Source organism: Mytilus californianus, unplaced genomic scaffold (assembly GCF_021869535.1).
Source record: "Mytilus californianus isolate M0D057914Y unplaced genomic scaffold, xbMytCali1.0.p SCAF_18, whole genome shotgun sequence".
NCBI classification, from domain to species: Eukaryota; Metazoa; Mollusca; class Bivalvia; order Mytilida; family Mytilidae; genus Mytilus; species Mytilus californianus.
In genome coordinates, this window is record NW_026262666.1 from 954,545 (window position 1) to 977,628 (window position 23,084).

The 23,084-nt window shown below is 30.1% G+C and overlaps 1 protein-coding gene and 1 non-coding gene across 3 annotated transcripts; one reads left to right on the forward strand and one right to left on the reverse strand.

Moving 5' to 3' along the window:
• Nucleotides 1–288: 288 nt before the first annotated feature.
• On the reverse strand, nucleotides 289–21,431 carry LOC127726524 (ADP-ribosylation factor-like protein 13B). 2 transcript variants are annotated; one of them, XM_052233901.1, is made up of 10 exons: nucleotides 20,912–21,431; nucleotides 19,991–20,061; nucleotides 16,557–16,806; nucleotides 15,410–15,515; nucleotides 14,263–14,465; nucleotides 13,015–13,135; nucleotides 8,220–8,970; nucleotides 5,807–5,974; nucleotides 5,394–5,429; nucleotides 289–4,144 (listed from the first exon to the last, which is right to left on the reverse strand). In XM_052233901.1, the coding sequence occupies exons 1-10, from the start codon at nucleotides 20,968–20,970 to the stop codon at nucleotides 4,023–4,025; spliced, it is 1,887 nt and encodes a 628-aa protein (XP_052089861.1). In that variant the 5' UTR covers nucleotides 20,971–21,431; the 3' UTR covers nucleotides 289–4,022. The 2 variants fall into 2 exon arrangements, with proteins under 2 accessions (XP_052089861.1, XP_052089862.1); XM_052233902.1 differs by lacking the exon at nucleotides 5,394–5,429.
• A 196-nt stretch (nucleotides 21,432–21,627) lies between these two features.
• Nucleotides 21,628–21,710, forward strand: Trnal-uaa (transfer RNA leucine (anticodon UAA)). The gene has a single exon. It is a non-coding gene; the product is annotated as a tRNA-Leu (tRNA).
• Nucleotides 21,711–23,084: the final 1,374 nt, after the last annotated feature.

Consider the following 23,084-nt stretch of genomic DNA (forward strand, 5'->3'; position numbering starts at 1 on the left):
TTATCTCCTTAATTTAAAAGCTGTCACTAGTCGAGCAGGAACTACTGACCCTTCCGGAGCACCTGAGTTCACTACTAATTTTAGGAACTGTTTTGTTTTACTCAATCTTCATATGTATGTGTTATGATTACTAGACTATTGTTTGCCTGTTCATCTTTTGCTTTTTGTCATGATATTGTCTGCTATTCTTCCAATTATATTTTGTGGTTACCCTGTTGTATCAGTTCACCATTTTTTTATCTATTTTTCTCCAAAAAACAATATTTCATTCAATGACAAGTAAAATAATGACAGTAAAACATGTTTTATTACGTATTTTACCTAAAATAAAACATGAATAGAGTTATGCATCTTACAGATTGATATAAGGAGTGCCCACACATGAGTTCTTATATACAAGTACATCATGTGTGACATTTCCCTTAAATATGTTTCAAAACGGTCAACCCAGGGATAAATTTTTCCATTTTTATTAAACCTCCAAAGTTTCAACATCGTTCATTGATAATACAATAGGTCTTTACTTTTCTGTAACAAATGTGCAATAACAAAACCAAAATAGACAGTTCCCAACCTTTTGAAAATGATTTAAAATAATCGATCAGAACTTTTCTTCAATAGCATGTTCAACATAACACTGGTGAACTTGCTTTCCAAGTTTGTTGAGTAGTTTGATCATTCCTTTAAAATTAAATGTTTGAAGAAAGTGGGTTGTATGTTTTACATGTTAATAAAGAAGTTTAAAGGTCATTAGTCAAAAACCATAAGGAGCATTGGTTACAAAAAACAGGAACCTTCTTTTCCATGCCTAATTCACATCCCACACATTTGCAAGTCACTCAGAAAAGAACAATATAGATTACATTTAGTTCAGATACTGTGAATTCTTTATTATTTGTAGGATATCAATTTTCGTGGATTTTGTGGTGGGTATATGTGAATCACGAATTTAAATGTTGAACGCAGACCTAAACAAAAGCACAAAATTAAATATCCAAGAAAATATGATTTTCCCTTAGTCCACAAAAATTTGGCACCTGTGAAAATAAATGAATCCACAGTAGGTTATCTATATAATGGTTCCTCATACTTATTAATTAATTATTCCATTTATTAAAAAAAAATTTGTGGGAGATCTAGGTATGAAAGAATTTCAATCTCCCTCTTTTAACCAACATATTTTCTTTTGAGTATTTCTTCATAAATAAACTGGACATACGGTCATAAACGACACCAAAACCAATATTCAAATATAGCTTGACATCCTATCCTTACAAGTTTACTACACTAGAATGGCCCTTACTAATTAAGGATAAAAGAAAACAACATCAAAAGTATTTAAATGAATAATACATTTAAATGAATAATACATAGATAAGTTAAATGATATGTGTTAAAACATTCAGCTGTAGAAATAATGCAAAAAATTGTTAAAATTATATATAATTAGTATTCATTTCATTGATAAAAATTTCATTTTTTTAAAATAAAGTTACACATAAATAATACACAACACAGGCACATAAACATTAAGTTAAAATAATTAAAACTGTCTCCATTTAAAAAATGTTTGAAATATCATCAGAAATAAATATGAAGCTATGAGTAATATTCCATCCAATGAAAATAACACTTTATAAAATATGGTGCGTCCGAAGTGCTTTTCTGGAACACTTAAAACCACTAAAAACCAAAATATTGAAAACAAAGGATGACAAAGATGAACCTTAAATCAATTGCTAAAGACCACCTAAGGTCAACTTTGCCTGAGGAATTGGAATCTTAATTTCTTTATATTTATAGATAAGATATTATAAAACAAAAAATTCAAGAAATGTATGTTATAAGTTTGTCGAAGCACTAAATACTGAAGGTAAATTGAAATTTTCTATATGATCAAGTCTCCTCATATGACATTTTTAATAGGAAAGAAATTAAGTTATTAAAGTTTATATTCATTATCAAAAATTACTTTCAAAATAGGATAAGAGTTCTGTTTAAAACTTAGATGTAAAAATTATTCATGTCAAAACAATATCATATTGAATTACACACCATATGTATCCTACTTCAGTCTTAAACAGAGTCGCTGTGATATAGCCTTTTTGTGCTGATGTGGCATTAAGTAAACAATCAATCCATCTTAAACAGAAATATATACTCATGGAATACCTGAGATTAGAAAACATCATAAATAAAAAAAGTTATGATATTTCACAAGAATTTTTTACCCTTCGTTAATGTGATGAAACAACCTTCATAGTTTTCAATATAGGGTATAATTAACAACTTTGTCTTAAACACCAAAGCTTCACGATAGCACAACTATTTACATTTCAATATTATAATAGAAAACAACTTTTTCATCTAAAATTCAAGTTAATAAAACCTCTTTACATTTAAATATTATGATGAAACAACCTTTCAATATACAAAGTAAAGTATTTCCTCTTTACTCATAAATAATATAATGGAACAACTCTTAAGTAATATACAAAGTAAAGCTATGTAAATAATGAATTAGCACTGATTTAAAAATGGCTATCACATTTGGAAAAATGAAAAATGACAGTATGATCAAGGGACATAACTCTTTATAATGCAATAAATATTGTTTTGCTTCAAACAAACAAATCGAACTGATAGATGAATAGTGTAAAGTATAAATAGCAATTACACTAGTACTTATAATTGAGTTGTTATTGTATACCGATTTCTGACGGTTAACATTTGCTTCAATGAAGGCTTAAATGGTCAAAGTTCGCAGTCAGAACAGTGTCAGTGCATGTTTGAAACTCTGCAAATCAAGGAACTCTCATTTTAAGATAATGACAAGGGACCTAACTCTTTTAAAAAAAAATCTAACAAAAACTAACGAAATTATAGGAATTTTACTGACAAATATGATTTAATTATAGCAATCAAGACCACTACAACTAGTTCCAGTTTGGTAAAAAAAAAAACTTCTTTCAAAATTTATTTTGCAAGATTTTACCTTTAAAACTGGCTTATGAACACTTAAACACAGACCACATGGGGTTCAGACGGAATAAAAAATATAATGTCATGCAAGGACAAACAATTCCTCTTAACAAATCAAATACACTTAACATTAGCACCAGTGATTTTAGTAAAATGGACGGAGCAAAATTGGATTAAAATTTACAACATTCTCAATTTTTCAACATGAAAAATACTACTATTACAGAAAAAATTCAAGGGAAGATAATTTTTCCAATATTTTCTTCATTTGTATCATGAATGAGTATACCCAATACAAATGCAGCTTAAATAAAATGCTCTACAGAAACTATTGTTTACTTTTATCTCAACTCACACTCAAAGATATTTTTGGACTTTTTATGGAAATTTCGTCGACTCTTACAATTATAAGGTATGACAAATGATCAATGTCACTTTTTTATGATTGATTTTCATATAAAGAGTCAATATTTTCACTTTAAAATAATTATATTTTTTTCACATCTCCTAATCATAATTTTTCCCCTTTATAAAGTATCAACCATCTAAAATAATTCTCCCTGTGGTCATCAAAATAAAACAAAGATGACTATTATCTCCCCTTAGATAAGATGGTCAATTATAGATGGTTTTATTCCATATCTAAACAAACACTATATCTCATTTTTAACTGACAATTTCTTTGTCATTCATGAAAAAAAGCTTGCTAAGATCACATTTGAGCTCTAGTTTTGGTGGGTTTTCTCTCATCAAAAAGTATTTTTACTTTTTTTCATCTAAGGAAGACAACTCTTGCTATGTTAAATTTGAACACTGATCTTTACAAAAAAAAATGCTTCTTTGATTTTTGTTGTTAATATCTTTTATATAGTCATGATTTTGACTTTTTTTTTCAATATACAAATCTCCAGAAGTAAGACAGATATCATTGTAATATAAACATCTATCAATGAATAGTCATATCAAGATATACATCAATCCTTTGCAATTTTCGTCATCTTTTCCTAACAGGTGAAGTATGCAATCAGTTTTCATTTTCATTACAACAGAACATCCTCATCATCTTCAAAATTGGGCCGTACTCCAATCCTTCTTGGAGGTGTATTCAACGTGTCTTCAAGGTCTTCTGCAAACCCCCAATTTTTTTGGACTGGCCCTTCATCTGAAAAATTAAAATCATAATTTTAAATATCCAATTTTGAACGTCTTTGTTATATTCATCAATTGCTTAATGACTGATCTAAATCCATGTAAATTCTAATGTTTTAATATTACTCTAAGACATGTTTTTTAACAACTGTTAGAAATCCCCAAGATACAATTATATATTTTATCAGTTAAACTGTCACTCAATCCAGTAAGCAGTACTAAGAATAGATGCATGTGTAAAGATAATCTAGTTAAAGTAAATACAAATGATTGATATCATAACAGTCTTTTCTACATTTTCTTGCACATTAAGGATGTAGTCAGGTCAGGTTTAGGAATTTTTGTCAGATGTTCAGACTCCTTGTGTTTCTTCCTACCATACAGGGTAAAATATTTTGTCCCATATCACCCACTTTTCTTTTCATATAAGACTTCAATAGCTTATAAAAAGGTCAATTCCAAAATTTAAGCAGATTCTAGATTTTTTTTCTAGACCGAAATAATAGTGCCAATGCTAAATATAAGGTAAAAGTCTGAGTCAGCCTTTTCCTGCCATTTTTTAAACATCAAATATCTCAAAAAGGAGATCCATAACCTATCAATATTTTTAGCTTATTTTGTTCCTTAACTAATGCTCTTTTGACTTATGATATCAATTTCAAATTCTAGATTTTTTTAATTTCACCTAACTACATACTTAAGAGTAAAAATAATTTTTAAGAAAGCAATGTTCAATTTCCATCTCTTTATGTGTTATTTCTGCTTTATATTTACTTTCTTTATGAGTGAAATTCCTTTTCAGGTTAAAAAAAATACATCAAAAACGTCTAATTGCAAAAATGAATTGTCTGTTATCTTGAAAACAAGTTCATTCTTCTTATATTATCATTCAACCTGTAATCAGTAATAGAATTTCTGAACTTGAAATCAGCACATCAGAAAAAAATCTGTAAAACTGATCTATCATAATATTTGGTTGAACCTAAGCAACCTTACTTGCTACCCAGAATCTGTTTGAATGAAATTACTTGTTAAAGAAATCAAGCAAATATTATCATCTATAACACAAAAACTTAAAAATAAGTTATTAAATGATTAGAAACATAATTCAAACTTTTCATTTAAGGTGCATATTTTTGTTTTTAAGTCATGTTTTTCCCAAACTTTTAGTAGTGACATTTTTGCAGTCAAAATTAAACAGTGTAAAAAAGTGAAGCAAATAAAAATTCCATTGAGTGAAAAACCAACACAAACATACCAACCACGAGATAATTCAGTATATCTGATAAGTACATCCACTGTTGATTACATAAAAATACCAAATGATAAAAGTAGAATATTAATTTTAGATAATGAAAGTAACCATAAAAATTACAGCTCCTCTTTTAAGTTTCTGCCCGAAAAAGGGCACTATACCGTTAAATTATTGACGGATTCATAGAAGGCTGAATTATATTTGAGATGGTTTTGCTTTAAAATAAAAATAACTGAAAATTATTAAAATTTATATTTATCTGAAAACACCTCCAAGCACCTTCAAAAGTGTCATTCTACTATTTCATACTAAGTAAACTATATGTATATATAATGCATATCACTTCGGCTTATCTGTATTTGTGTAGAAAAATGATTAAGCAGGATGAAATGATAAAAATAAGCAGACAGTTGTACTTACCACTAGACAATACCTCCTTTTTAGGAGAACCCAGTGTCCATGAGAAATCTGTAATGTTAGTATTCCTGAGGGTGTCTCCCATTTCAATTTCTTCATCAGATGGTCCTGTTTTATTTTTCTTTAGATATGCCTTTTTCTTCAGTTTCCTGACTTCAGTTGGATTGGATTCTTTCAAACAAACAAAAAATCAAAATAAACGGAAGTAGAAGCATTAAGAAATAATGAAATGCTCCGCTAGGCCAGCTTGATAATACCGCAGAGGTTGAACCCTGAACAGTTGGGGTAAGTATGGACACAGCATTCAAGCTTGATACAGCACTGAATTTGGATTGTGATTAAATATTTGACACAGCATAGGTTTCTTACACAGAATGAATGTGGTCTAAGAACTTAATTTTTTTTAATTTACCTATTCAAACCATATCATTATTATTTGCTTTTACATATAAATCAGAAATAACCATTTTAAAATGGAAAATTTGAAAGAAAAAAAAAAGGAAAAAAATCCCCCCCCCCTCAAATTTTTTGAACCCCCTTATGATTCATCACCCCCAAACTCAATCCCAGCCTTCCCTTTGTGGTATGGTACCTTGCAGTACAATTTCATAGAGATCCATACACTTGAACACAAGTTATTGTCTGGAAACTAGAAAAATGCTTGTTTTTTGCCCCTTTTTGGCCCCATATTCCTAAACATTTAGGGCAATTACCCACAAACTCAAACCAAGCTTTCCCTTTGTGATATGGAACCTTGTAGTACAATTTCATAAAGATCCATTCACTTACACACAAGTTATTGTCATGAAACTAGAAAAATGCTTGTTTTTTGCCCCTTTTTTGGCCCCTAATTCCTAAAATTTTGAGGCGATTACCCCCAAAATCAATCAAAACATTCCCTTTGTGATATGGAACCTTGCAGTACAATTTCAGAGAGATCCATATACTTGAACACAAGTTATTGTCTGGAAACTAGAAAATTGCTTATTTTTTGCCCCTTTTTGGCCCCTTATTCTTAAACGTTTTGGGCAATTACCCCCAAACTCAATTCCAGCTTTCCCTTTGTGATATGGAACCTTGTAGTACAATTTCAGAAAGATCCATAGACTAACACACAAGTTATTGTCATGAAACTAGAAAAATGCTAGTTTTTTGCCCCTTTTTGGCCCCTAATTCCTAAAATTTTGAGGCAATTACCCCCAAAATCAATCCAAGCATTCCCTTTGTGATATGGAACCTTGTGGTACAATGTCAGAGAGATCCATACACTAACACACAAGTTATGTCTGGAAGTTACAAAAATGCTTATTTTTGGCCCCTAATTCCTTAACTGTTGGTAACATAACCCCCAAAATCAATCCCAACCTTCCTTTTGTGGTATTGAACCTTATGGTAAAATTTCATAGAGATCCATTAACTTAAACTAAAGTTAGAGTGCGAAAACCAATGTGTCTTCGGACGACGACGACGCCGGATGACGCCAACGTCATACCAATATACCACCACAAAAAATTTTTTGCGGTCGTATAAAAACCACTTAATGTCCAGTTTTTTTCGCCAAAAGAATGTATCACTTAAAATTTAAATAAAATATTTGAAAACCAGCTTTTGTTCATTTTTAATCAACACACCAAACATTTCAATCCGAAGTACATTTTAAAACAGCAAACAGCAAGCAACAATGATTACTAGAAAAGTGTAGAAAAGATACCATTGGGTACTAACAGTCCAAAAACAATGACACATAAAGGAGGGTAGAAATGCCCTTTACCGTCAGGCGTCAAACAGCCATTTTTGGCTACCGTTACATCAAATTGGTTAAAATTTTATTGTGATTCGTCAAAATATCCTTAACGTGATTTGTCAGAGGTCCCAAATAATTAACCGATACTGTTTTTTTTAAAAGAATTTAACGTGAATCGTCAAAATCAGTCAATTTTTTTTATCGTCATGCACCAAAAATTACCGTTAACGTCATTTGGCAAGATTTTTTACCGTTATTCGTCGTGAAGCTACCCCAATTACGACCCTCATATAGAACTATAGTGCATGATTTTGTAAAGTTGTCTTGGCTTACTTAAAATCTCAAAGACAAGTCGACCTTCAGACAGTTTTGGTTATCCTTTAGTATTTTTGATGCTTACAAATTAAAAGTTTATGTATTTTGTTATAACATATGTCATAACAATGATAGCATCATGAACATGGAAACTAGTATCAATGATTTATATTGCATATACTTATGAATTGAATAGAAATTTGCTGTTTTTTTCTGTATTAAAATTTCATGGTTTTTATTCAACCACAAAATCCATGAGTGTTTGTTTCTCTTCAATAATTGTACCTTTGAAGTACAAATGATCCTAAATAAATCATTTAACTATAAATCAATCTTTTCCTTTTTTAATTAATTTACCTTCGTTGTCAATACGGTATGATAAAGAACTTGCAAAATCTGTGTTATTTTCAGCTGCTTCAATACTCCTAGGCGTTGGAAAATCATCAAAGGATTGATGAATTCCTTTTGACTTCACCTTTTTTTTCTTTTTGACCTTATGTGACCTTGGGGTCGTATCTTCCTCCGTTTCGTTGTCAAAAGATAACGTTTTACCTACCACTATATGTTTGCTAGGATTTGTGTCACTATGGAAACTATTTTGATTTTCAGTATAAGGGTTAAGTGTATTCACTTCAATCTTTGAAACAGATTGAACAGAATGCTTTGAAGGTTGAAAAATTTCTCCCATGTCCTCATTTTCTTCAATTTTTTCCTGTAGAGCTTTCAATTTCTTTTTCTTGCGTTTTTTCTTTCCTGTTGGTTGGTCTTCTGATGAAAACTTGGTACCTAATGGTTTCTGAAGGGGAGGTAACCGTGGCGTTGCGCGACGACTTTTCTTAGAGGTTGTGTCAATGTCACTATCCTGTTCAGAATCATAAGGTAATTTGTTTTCACTACTTAGTGTGTTTAAATTTCCATTGTTCATGTGATTTTCATCATTACTTAATCCATTACGTAGACCTAAATATTTCAAAGACCGACTTGACCTTATTTCACCTTCAGATTCATCAAGGTCATTATTAACAGTGTTATTATCATTGGTATCTCGTCCTAACATCTTCAGCTCTAATTCCTTCTTCTTTCTCTTTTCTTCTTTCATTCTTTTTTCCTGTAAGGAAAATTAAACAAATAAATCATGGCATTTCATTGATGTCTCATTTTTTTTATAATAAAAAATAAACATGTTTTTAATCAGGCAATAAAAATTACAAAAGAAATTGGCAATGAATATTCAAAACTTTTTCTGATGACGTTCTACTATAACATGTACAAATACACTACTATATGACTTGAATTTTATGTTGTGTGGTCCTTTTTCATTGATGTATACCCCAACATATCCAGTTATTCATGTTTTTCTACTCAGGTATAAACTCATTTCCACCTGCCCACAGTAGGCAGCACACTTCTTCAATCTCAAATTAATTCGAGATTTATCTAAAAATATTAAATCCAATAGGTTAACCTAAATATTTTTTCTGATATATAGAAGGTTCAATTCATACGAAATGACATGTACTATCAATAGGATAGGCACAGGGAACCAGAAACTTTGCCAACTCCAGTTTGCTCCAGCATTGACAGATGGTAATAACTAAATTTAAGTTTACTGTAGTGTACATCTCATTTTATTGTTAGTTCCCATAAATACACAAAATAATTTTAGTAAAGGCACAATTCAATACTGGTTACAAAAGATGTCTACATGTATAACATGTATAAACAGACAATAGAATAGTATTCCAATGTCCCTTTCCTCAACTTTCATCTCCTATATTCTTAATTTCTAATCAAGTAATGAAAAGGACATGGTAACTTTATTTAATTGTGTATGTCCAATGTGAATAAGTATTTTATATAAGAAAAAATTCAATCAAGAAAAATATCTAAATATTTTAAAATTTGGCTTAAAACTCTTAAAAAATCTGTAGGCCTATCTATCTTATACTAGGTATTTTCGCTCTATGATAAAATTGGTGGGATAAACTTTCCCTATGCATTATATTATTGTTGCTCACTGGGAAAATATACACACAAAAACCACTGACTTGTATTAAGATATAAACAACATAAACCTGATTGAATGACCAGAGAATCGATAACAAATACACGTATACATGTACTACACACTTAAATACACATCATTCAAAGAACATTCAAGGAAAGTGAATAATGTACAACGTTTTTGTGACAATGCAGCATGCTAAAAAAATTTAAGGTTTTGATAATTTTTGTGATGTTATAACAGCATATTTATGCAAATATCCATGTAAATGTGATTTATTTTTCATTTTATTATTATAATTATGTGCAAAATGTTTGGGTTTTGACAACAATCAATATATATCTTTGTTAACATTAATGAACATGTCACCGTTAATTGGGGATATGTGGCTGTGCAATTGATATAAGTTAAATTCCTTCTTTTCATTCAGAAATTTGTATCTCTATTTGGACAGATATGTTTTAGCTTGTACAGTAAACTATCACATATTTTTTCATCCTTTTTATAAGTTAAACCCTATCATCTCATAATCATAAGATATTCAGAATTTCAGTGTACTGTAAATTCAGAATTAATGTGTGCATTTATTACACAGCTGATTACTGCTTAAAATGTGAGATCTATTTAATGCGATTGCAAAAATTTTGTGAATGAAAATCACTACTGAAATTATTAATTCAAGTCTTAATTGGTGCGAATCTAATACTGGCGCATTTTTCTCATTAATAAAAACATCACAATAATTTCTGAATTTATCAAAACTTATAAAATATATTTTTATTCTGAATTATGTTATCTAATATGTATGATACTTATTTCTGTGCGTATAACAAATCTCTCTGTAAAAACCTTCATTTGGAACACTCAAGTCTAAATGTTTGGAAAGAAAATATTTTGATACAAGATTATGGAGCTTCATAACCAAAAAAAAGGCTTTAGCAGTAAAGCCAAAATAATCTGAAGTCACCTTTTGCTTGAGGAAGCTTCATTCTTAATTAAAAATATTAAAAAATCAATAGTTCACACGAAAATTTAGAGAGTGTAGCTAGAACATGCATCAAAGAAAGACAACTCTTGTAAAAAATCATGCAGAGGGAGACAATTTTTCAATGGATCCAAATGGGAAAGAGATCTATGTAGCTTGTAATATTTAAATAAATCCTGATTCCTCTAGCTGTTTGACTTAAAATGTATAAATAAATGCATAAACTTGTCAAAGATATTTTGTGGTCAGTATTGAATTATTCGCTTTGAACAGACAGAAAATTTTAAATTAAACTAAAACCACTTATGATATAATTTCCAGAAAAAAATGCATACATTTGTCAAAGATTTTTGTGGTCAGTATTTAATTTATCAACTTTCAACAGAGGGAAATGTTAAATTAAATAAAAAAAATAGATAACATAAATTCAACCATCGTCCAATTTAAATACAAACAAACAAAAAGTCAACAGCAATCTGCTTCTGTTTGACAAGTTATTCAAGCTACTTGCAGAATTAATCTGTTATGTCATCAAGAGAACTTGATAAGAGTCCACATTATACAAGTAGTTCACCTGCATTTTTTATTGTCCTTTTGCCAACACAATTTAATCTCACATTTTGCAAAAGTTTTGAGTTCAAAATCTTAACTTATTTTTTCTTAAGAAAAATTATTATAATTTTCATGGGTGAGCCAAAAATATAAAACATTTCAGAATCATAAATGTTTCCTTCGAAAATCCGGTTAAAAAAACAAAAAATAGAACAGAATAAAAAAATCCAAGGTCAACATTGCCTGTAATGTCTTATAATGAAAGAAATGGCATGCCCACTACATAGAATGGGGAAAAGGAACTGCCAAGATTAAATGAGAACTGCTTGAAATTACAAATTAGACACTAACTAATTTGTGTTCATTCACTTCCATATGCTATAAGAAAATATCATCAAAGAAACCAGGCTAATTTTGTATGCCAGACACGCCTTTCATCTACAGAAGACTCATCAGTGACATTCCTATCAATAAAGTTAAAAGGCTAAATAAAGTACGAAGTTAAAGAGCATTGATCATGAGAACTCAAAATTCTGAAAGGCAACTTTCATCACTGGCAAAACAAAGTTTATTACAAGCTAAAATATTGGAACTTTTTTCATTTAAAGGAGAAATTTGCATCTATTCTTTTAGCAAACAGCAGTATTGTGCATCACTCTTTAGTTACCATGGTTACACAGCAAACTTAAATACTAACTTTCAAGGGAGATTATCTGCAACAAAAATATTCAAGATAATCAAATCAACTGGTAATGTCGATAAACGATATGGAGGACACAATTTTCAAATGTTGAAGAAAATCCCCCTTGTCTGCAAATATTTAGTAGTAAAAACAACATTCAAAACAAAAAGCTCACTACAACACTAATGTATATGTGTACATACATGTATAAACTGAATATAAATCATAGTGTCAAAATACAAAACAAAGCACTTTTAGTTTTTGAGTCATTTCACAGTTTTCTTATCATTCTAATGATAGTTTAATTGCACGAAGACTGAAAATACAGGCTACTTACAAATAGTTAAATCAGTAATAATTATATTTGTGTATACAACTTATCCATAAACAAATGAAATCTAAGATATTTCCCCAAAGCATTACTTTAAGTGTTAATAAATAGGCAGTTTGCACTATTCTGACTTTCTTAAAAGTTTAAATAAACAAGAAAAGCTGAGCATTCTTTAAAAATTCTTTAATCAATTTTAATCAATATGTCTGCCATAGGCTCATATTCAAAGGATCTTTAAGGACAGTTAAAACTAAATTTTCTTCCCTTCCCTCGCCAATTATAGTCCTTCAAATGCTGTATATCATATTATGTACAAAACAATATCTTTTCCATAATTCTGATATTTTTGTATTCTCCATCATAAAAGATATAAAGTAAGGAGATGTGGTATGAACTATCTATCAAAGACTAAATGACAAGCTTGTAAGCAACTTCAGCAACTACTTGATTTAAGCTTAAAAAAATAAGCAAATATAACATGACAGCAACCAACTACAACCACTGAATTCCTAACTAGTGACAGCTGGCACCTAAAGAATGTGGCAAATATAATGTTATTTTAATATTAACAACTTATATCCTAAAAGAAATTAGTACCTTTTCATTCAGGCTATTAACATCAACACGTTTAAATGGATCACCGTCTAATTGGTCTTCATCGTCACTCACAGGTTTTTCTATCCCTAACCTCTTCCTTTCTTCCTCTTCTTTCTTCTCTCTATCAATGATAAATGACCAAGAACATCTTTCAATACATACTTGAGTGTTAAAAAATTAGGTAGGTGGCAATACTTCTTGACTATAAAAGGTTTATATACATATAATTTTAATCAGTAACTTTGTCATAGTAAATGCTATGAAGAGTTCCACAAATTTTTTTTCATTAACAAAAAAACAAATCTTTTGTATTTAAACTTAGCATGTTATAGTGATGACTTAATGTATCATTCCTCTTATTGGGAAGTGCTGATTTAATATTTGTTAAGTTCACTTCACCATAAAAATTCATCAAAAATTAAGTAATCTGTACACACTGAAGACACTACAATTATGCATCAGTATGAAATATTAAATAAAGCTTTGTAAAATTTTGTAAAAATCAATGAAGAAAATTGCAATTTAAATGAAACGAATAATGTCAATGTCATGAATATTAATTATTTATTATTATAATGTTGTTATCAACCACTTGAACTTGTTAAGTCATAATTCATAAAATACAGAAACACATTAAGTTTTAGGCATTTTTATTAGAATTTGATGGGTAGTAGTTATTTTAGAAAGATAGCTTGAACAATTAAAGGGAGAAAAAAATGCATTGCTGGGTGAAATTAAAAGTGATTCCCCAATACGTTTTTTTCTGGAACAGCCCTTATAAGGAGAGGCTATAAAGAGCCTGTGTCTCTCACCTAGGTCTTTGTGCTTTTTCAACAATGGACACTCTCTAACATTGATGAATAGAATATAATTCATGACTTAATTTCTGTTTATTGTTGATCTTTTATTGCTGATAATTTTTTTCTGTTTACAGTTTCTCTCTATCTTTTACTTTTTGCCCAATACACAAAGAAGGGTAAAAATCTTCATTTAAGGACAATAAGTTGAATGACTGCTATAAAAAGAAAACTGACAATTTTATCTATGCTGACCTATTTTTTGTGAAAAATATACACAAATAGGTTTTGCAAAAATCAAACCTTGAATTTAAATTTTGATATTATTACTTTTATATAGCATTTCCTGAAATCACAATAATCTCAAATGTTCTTGTTTGTTCAACAATTGAATAATAAGTGCATGCAAAATTTTTGAATTTACAGTATTCTATAATAGGTTTCACTGTACCTTTCTTCTCTTATCTTGCGTACCCTTTCCCTCTTTTCAGCTAGTTCCTTCTGTTTCTTTGCAGCCTCGACCTCCATATCCTTTTCCACGCGAGGTTGGTATACAAGCCAGTTATGCTCTAACGTGGCACACATCCATTTCAGTCCAACTTTTATATTATTATCAATCTTTTTACCAGTACCTTTAAGAGCTGAACATGTTTCCTAATTAAAGCAGAAAATATTTTATACAGGTCAAAGAAATGTGTTTTGATTTAATTAATGTTATTTGAAATGGGAAGGACTTTTTTCAGGATGTCGGGTTTGGGCCTATATGTTTGCAGGAATTCAGAATTAAAATTAATCAGTACTCTGGAATTAATGATTTATCTTTCGGAATCAGGTAAAGAATGTTTTTCTTTTCCGGAAATCAGGATGACATCCACCTCCTTCTCCCCCTGTTATTTGATTTTACGTACCGCTGACTGTAGAAGGGGGCAATATGTTCTGTGTCATATGTTCAGTTTCAGGTTTAAGTTTTTGAAGGTAGTTTACAATCATGTACATCAACTTGAATATTAGAACACAATGATATGTTCATTTTAATGCGAATTTTTAAAGCTAGAACTGTACGCTGGACTGTGCATCTCTATTAAATCCAACATCTTACTATGAAATAAAAACTTTGAGGAATTAGCTCTTGTAAATTGTTAATTTCTTGGACTTGAACAGTAACCGTGCCCTACAAGTACTATAAACTGTAATCTACTGTCAACGTAGAAGTTTTGTGAAGTTTTTATCATTGCAAAAATTGCAACGGTATACAATGTAGGTTTGGCAAGCAAAAAATGTGCATGTCATATTTTAATAGCATTATTTGTATGCACCAATTTCTGAAATCCCAATTAATCTGGCAATTGTTCAAAAATGGCACACAAAATTTCTGAACTAACATATACAGTAAATCATTTTTCACAGACTTTTTCTGAGTTTAGCACTTTCCAGCTGACTTAGCGATAACATTTTTTTTTTTTTTATGTATTCAGATATGAGAAGATTCAAGTACATGTTATATTCTCAGTGATTTATATCAATATATTTTTCTACTCACAAAAATCACATAAATATATATATTGCTCTAAAAAATTAGTCAGCTGTAATATACTCACAATTCTACAAGGACATTTATTAGCATTTACTAAATCTTCTAAGCCAAGTTGGTCACATATATCAACTTCATCCATGGCATTTTGGTGGTCTTGCTTATTGGCAAGTCTACAAATATACATTGACATATAATTAAGAAATGTTATGTATTTCATTGGAATGGATATCACCAAAAGTCAACAACAAGATTGAATGAATCAAACAGTTAAATCATATATATATTATATTAAAATTATTTTCTACTTGCAAAAATCATATAAACATGTATATATATTGCTCTAAAAAATTATTCAGCTGTAATATACTCACAAATCTACAAGGACATTATATCTCTTGTGGAGAGTTGTCTCATTGGCAATCATACCACATCTTCTTATTTTTATAAAGCATAGTATTTCACTTAAAGATCACTGCTGCTGGTGTTGAGTGAATTACGGTGAAAAAAGGTGATTTATAGTAATCACACTCTGAGTATGACCCTGGTATATGTTATCTATTGAATATACAGAGAACAGGTGGTACCTTAAGAGCACAATACTCTATATGAGATAAACTAGGTGACTCATAATAAAAAAATCTCTAGATTCTCAATCCTCCAGTCACCTCATCCAAATTTTTTCAGAACAACAAAAAATCTTATTTAGATTTTCGCTATTTTCTTTTATTCTTGTTAGAATTTTTTTTTTTTAATGGCCAAAAACTTTTAAAACATTGTCTTAAAGAATAGAAAATTAAGATGTTTTCTAAGGCTTAAGTGATTTCAGAATGTTTTTTTAGCTGGCAGTCATGAATTCTCACCAAAATGTACTTTTTTTCATTCAAATGTAGTCGTCTAGAAATTTTAGCTGACCCATACTCCTCGGTGAGACAGTCTCTATAGTCTCATGATCATATCCTTGATTTGAGAGATTTTTACTGATTCAGACAATCCTCATAGAGCCTTGATATCTTATCGATGCATGTCAAATTTCTTCTGTGGTACTGCATAGATGCTGAATACTGTGACAGAATGATCAAGTATCCAAATATAAAGGCTGACTGTAAGATGTCGTTTAGATTTTGGCATCTTTTGGTTGCTACATTTATATCATTGACAATACCTCACATCTACAAATGTACTTTAAGTCATCATCAAATAAGTTAACTTACAGTAGTATGGGTTTCCCTGCTACTTTATCGTCTTCTAGTAATCCTTTCAAGACCACTTTTGCCTCCTCGATTCTCTCTGGCGTAGAAGAATCCACCACGAAAATAACTCCATAAACTTCTACAAAATATTCCTTCCATATCCTCCTGATGTTTTTCCCACCACCCAAATCAAAGATTTTTATTTCATAATGGTCCAAAGTCAGACTTTCACTTGTAAAACCAACTGTTGGTGTTGTGTCATGGTGGGTCTCTGAAAAAAGAAAGAAGGTCCAGTTTCAGACTCTCACTTGTAACCTTAACTGTTTTGGCTATACATTGTATCTCTGAAAAAAATTCAATACCAGGTAAATTTGATTTTCAAAAGTCCAATTCAAGACTTGTAAGCTCAAAATTTATTGGGTCATCATTGGCATCTGACAGAAGAAATAAACACTAATATACATAAAAATGCAAGCATGCATGTCATCTTGTGCTACTTTTGTTGGACAGGTAAAAATAAGGCACCAAGAAGAAAAATTGGTCTCATTTTATTGCTTTATCATATTTCAATTTTGGCATATATGTACTTTATCAGAGAAGCCAATTTATTTTGTTTCAAACTACTGTAGATTCATTATTATTCGTTGGAGACCAATTTTAGTGGGTTTCGTGGGTACAGGGGAACCACAAATTCAAACGTTCAAATAATTACAAATTTTCTATAGGCTTTGTATGCAGAGTTTGGCAAAACCACGAAATCAAATATCCACAAATATGCAAGTTTTCCTCAATCCATGAAAACTGATACCCACAAAAATAAATGAATCCACAGTATGCTTTTATCACAATTGAAATGGTTTTAAATGGGTTAAAATGGTTATAAATGTATCTGCAAATAAACATGTCATAAATGTAATAAAACATACAAAGAAGAAATGTTTACTTTTATTCAATGATTCAATGCTAATATTTACTTTCATCAATTTATTTTTTACATTCAAACAATTTAACAGAACTGCAGATACTTTGAATTCTAAATACACATGTATGACAATGAGGAAGAGAAAATCAATCTTATCTCTTGAACAAAATCAATAAGTTCAGACAGAGGTGTTCATAAAAGGGGGAGGGGTATGTCATGGGTGTACAACATGTACAATAAACATGACAGAATGTGAGAAAAAAAGTTTCTTGATTTAATAAAGTACAATGTACAGTTATTCCCAGGAACAAAAATGAAATAAGCATAATTTCTAGCATTTTTTTCCAATTTGGCACAAAACAGGGTAAATTATACATGTGACTTTCACCAAAAGGACACATGAAAAAAACAATAAAATATAGATTATGCTTATTGCTAAAATATCGTTAATATTTTTCCAATATTTGATCTCGCAGAAAAAATCACACAACTTTGTCAAGATGTTATTTCAAATGCTTTCTTATATGACAGTATGCAAACTTAACATTTACAATTGACATTCAAAATACTCATGAATTCCAAACTTATGTTTCAAACTTCATTTTTGTTTAGTTTTGGTATTTTAATTTATAACAGATCAATATGAATGTAAAGAAGAGTTTTTTATATGCAAATCTAAATGCTATCAGAAAGTGAATATATAATTAGTATCATATTAGAACAAGCTTTGAATGTTGTTAGCCTGGCATCTATTGATGATTTAACATGTTTAATGTAATTCTTCTAAATTCTAATAAGATACAATTCTAAATAAAGCCATTAACCATGTTAACAGAGAAGGGGCATTGAAGCCAGTTTTTGGCACAAGAAAATAAAGGTTTTAAAAACTATTTTAAATTTACACATTATGTTTGAATATATGTAAACAATGTATGCTGTCAATATAAATGAATTACTGTGGATTCATTGTTATTCGTTGGATACCAATTATCGTGGATTTCGTGGGTACAGATTAACCACAAATTCAAATGTTCAACGAATTGCAAATTTCCTATAGGCTTGTTACAGACTTCAGCAAAACCACAAAATTAAATATCCACGAACATGTAAGTTTTCCTTAATCCACGAAAATTGGTACCCACGAAAATAAACGAATCCACTGTACACAGGAATTTTTATAATACTTTGCGTCATAATATGCACCGTTTTCATGTAAATGAAGAAACTGCTCAATATATGCAGTTTTCCATCCATACATTTTGTATTTCCTTTGTGGGAACATTAATAATATATTGCGCACAGCCAAGAAACAACAAAATAATGTATAAAAATTGCTTTATTATAAATCATAAGCTATTAACATAATCTCATAAAAAATAAAGTTGATTCTGGTGTGCCCACATACTTTTCCAATGCAATACAAACCTTTAAGTTGATGTATGTAAAACAAGGAAATTTGTGAAATTTTAACAAAAATTATGCAAATTTGGTCATGGTCTGTTGCCATCGTGTAACTTAATAAATGTGATTTTTTTTTTTTTTTTCTAAACACCTTGTTCCTTAGTATACATAAAGTTAGGACCAATTCAAGAACATGCCTGCTAACTTTTTCATTTGCATTAGTACTTGGACCAAATAAACGCCTTATTGCCCTTACCATGCTTACTCCTATTAACAATGTTATCCTTCCACAATAGGATATAATGATTTATTTAGATAATTTTTAAATTTAATTATGTTACATACATTGTATATAGTAAGAAACATTTAAATCTTACTTGACATGTGCTTGAGAATTATTCAGTATGAAAAAATGTATCTCACCTGAAATTTCAACAGTTGCAGCTACATGTACATTGTAAATGAATCTGTTTAATATCTTCTTGTAGCACAAAGGAAACATTATTCACTTCAACCCTCAATTTTTTGCTTTAGTCCTTTCAATTGTTAAACAAGTTGTCATGTGACTACATTATTTCATTCTGTGCACACAGAATATTGGAAGTTTATTTAAGCATACCATTTCAATGACCTGCATATATATACATGATATACATGTACATTGTATTGATGAGATTTTGCTCCTCATCCAATCTAATGCAAATAACATGAATGAAGGGCATATTAACCAATGTACATTAAGGGTACATGTACGTGATTACAAGTACTGTTCATGCTGTTAGGAAATAATGTGAGAATGCAATATCTTGTTCAAAGTGAAAGTCTCTCTGTGAAAATCAAAAAAATGGTGGCCGTGAGTTGATGGTTTCTGCTACAGGAGGTATGAACAAGTATGTACTTGAATAACATGTATAAGGAATCGAAGGATGTCTGATTTATCTTCTTGAACGGATCTATTAGATTTATGGACAGAAACTTATTGCCCTGAGACTTGGACGACAATTTCCATTTTTTCTATATCATATATATGGACTGTGCTCTGATATCCAACAGCTCAGCAAGTCCTAAAAAAGGCTGTCAGACATCAGAGCAATCTCAGACTAACATTACACCAACATATATATATACTAACCTCCAAGTAAAGCTTTTGTGGCAGTAGTTTTCCCTGCATTGTCCAGACCCAAGATAGCTAATGTTACCTCCCTGTAAAACAGAAAGTCAATTATAATTAATTCACCCTTTAAACATGTACTACATGTATATGTATGCTTAAATTATAAATTTAATATTTCTACAGTGTAGATATTAACATGATTAATAACCCCATAATCCATGTAATTTAATATGTTTAAGTATTTCTAGATGTGCTACATGTATATCTCAAGATTTGTTTGTGTACTTAGGTTGCTGCCTCAGTTAAATATATCCAGCATGTACAATGTACATTTTGTACCTTTATTCACAATAGACACTCATCAAATGTTTAATACAAACAAAAATTAATTAGATTTTAATGCATGTTATCGCTATTTTGCGTCTTTTTTCTTTTTTTGTGATAATTTTTCATATCATGCTACTCTCTTGAGAGAACACACGCTATTGTAAATGTAACCATCAAGGATGTCACAGGCAATATAGCATTAAACACATTATCAATGGTCTTTCAAACTCGAGGATGTTTCTTGGCCACATCTCATCTCAGGGCTGTTGCACATCGATGAGATTGTAGCTGAGAAACACCCTCTCTTTTGAAAAACCATCGATAATCTATAAATATACATTTTGGTACACTGTTTACGTGATTAGTTTCTTGGCTAGGTTCTCATTGAGGATAGATATGAGGTGTAGCTGAGAGACTTCCTGGAGTTTAAACGACCATTAATACATACTGGTAGTTTGTTTAATCCTATTTTCCTACAGAACATCAATACATACATGTAGGCTTATGATGTCACAAAATAAAATATAAATACATTGTACATGTACCTCGTACAACATGGCATTTTTTTTTTTAATATTACTTCAAAAGGTTAATTTCCATTAAAACACTCACCTTCTTGGCTGGGTTTTTCTTTTGAGGCATGAAAAACATTTCCCCATCAGGCTAATCATTTAATGTAAATTCAGGAAGAAAATACAAATAATTTCTGTTAAAAACTTGTTAGAACTTGATGATAAAAACCAGGTATTAATTCAAGTTAATGTAATTAAATTAATGTAATTAATCTGCTGTCAAGTCTGGGTTGATTAAATAGTACTGCAGGATTCAATATCGTAAAATTATATTGGTTAAAAACAAATGTTTTCTGTACACAATATTATATCATCTTTGTATTGTCATAATTTGATCTCATGAAAATAAAAACCATGTACTTTTCTCCTTGTTACAGACTAAAAATAAATGAAATTGAATATATCCCGTCCTTTAAAATGTCCATTCCCATATTCTTCACAAGAAAATGTTGAGATATTTGAATCCATATGCTGAAATTAGGCAATATCTAACACATTCTTAAAATTTTCCTTCCCATCGTAAAAGTGTCCGCCATGATGACAACAATCCGGTTGTTTACGTGAGATGGCGCATCACTAAGAAACATAGAAACGCGCCATATTTGTAACAGGTGCGCGGGATGGAAATATTTTCAGTCATGATAATGAAAGAACATTAAATTATTTTTTTTGATATTTCATCTAAGTTTCTTTGAACATTATTAAAATCAGAAAATTATTAAGTATAATGATTTAATTTTCTGCAATGAATGTAACAGTGCGATGGCCGAGTGGTTAAGGCGTTGGACTTAAGTTCCAATGGAAGTATTTCCGCGTGGGTTCGAACCCCACTCGCACTAACGTTTATTTTTCGTTTTTATATTTGAATTAATTATGGTCCGACGGTGACTGATCAAATGTGCATACAATTTGCGTGTTATAGTCGATTTTACTGTGGTTGAGTGATAAAAAAGATTATCATTGGACATTGAGAAACTTTAAGGTGAAAAATAACATGCCGTCTAACAGACAAGACCACGACCAAAAAGGAAAACGACGAAAAGACACACTGTCAAACAATAGTCTACAAAACGTATGCGCTTGTCCATATGATATAACAATAACAGCAGTTTATAAATTTCGGCCCTCTATTATTATTTCCAATGCATATTTACTAATAGATAATAGAGGGTCAACATTTACTTTCAATTGTGCGACATAATAGTAAAAGGCACAATATGAAAATATCAAGCTCACTTTTCGGATTGCAGAATTTTTATTTGAAATTCCATCGATTTTATTTCCTTTGTAAAGGTTCGAACCCTTTACAGACACAATTAAGTTATACATGCAGTCAGCAAGTGCCAGACCTCGCACCAACACTGTAGCAGACTGGGACTAATAATTATACTATACTAGTGTCAGTAGTAGGTGAATAAATCTTCCAAAAAAGTGCACAAAAATACGATATTCATTAAGATAGAAAGATATGAGATAACTAAAGTAGCAACAAAATTCATAACAAACGGTAATATCCGGCATTTTCTATGACACAGGCTGTATGGCTACCTATTTAAGACATAGAAAAGGCGGTATCTGGTTTTAATGAGCTATCAGATTCAGATTCAATATTTTATTAAAGTCTCACCACTTGTAATACATGTAATACAATTATCATAATATATACATTGTATGATATTGTATAAAACAGTAATTTTATAAGTTAAAATACAAGTGCCATTATATAAAGAATTATGAGAGACTATTATAGAAATTAAAATAAATTATAACTATATATATATCATGTCTATAAAACATTTCCGTTCTGTAAAAACATATAACTACATTTGTCATGTCTATAAATATTTCAGTTCTGTAAAACATAACTATCAATCAGGGACTTTCTATACTAAGTTAGTATAGAAAGTCCCTGTATCATCAATCAAGCATATAAAAAACTATTTCTTCTACTTAAAATATCAAAGCTGGTCTTGGCAACCACCTCAAAATCAATCATTACTTTTAAAAAAGATATATAAACTTGTCATCATCAGATAAAATATTAAAATCACTATTACTTCTTTTAACTTCGTAAAATAAACATTCATGCAAATATGCATATAAAGGACAGTCTCAAATAAAACATGGTTCTCATCTTCAATTTTATCATAACAAACTAAGCAAACTTGTTCATTTACAGGTTTGTTTTCATAGCAACCTGTTTCTATTCGCAA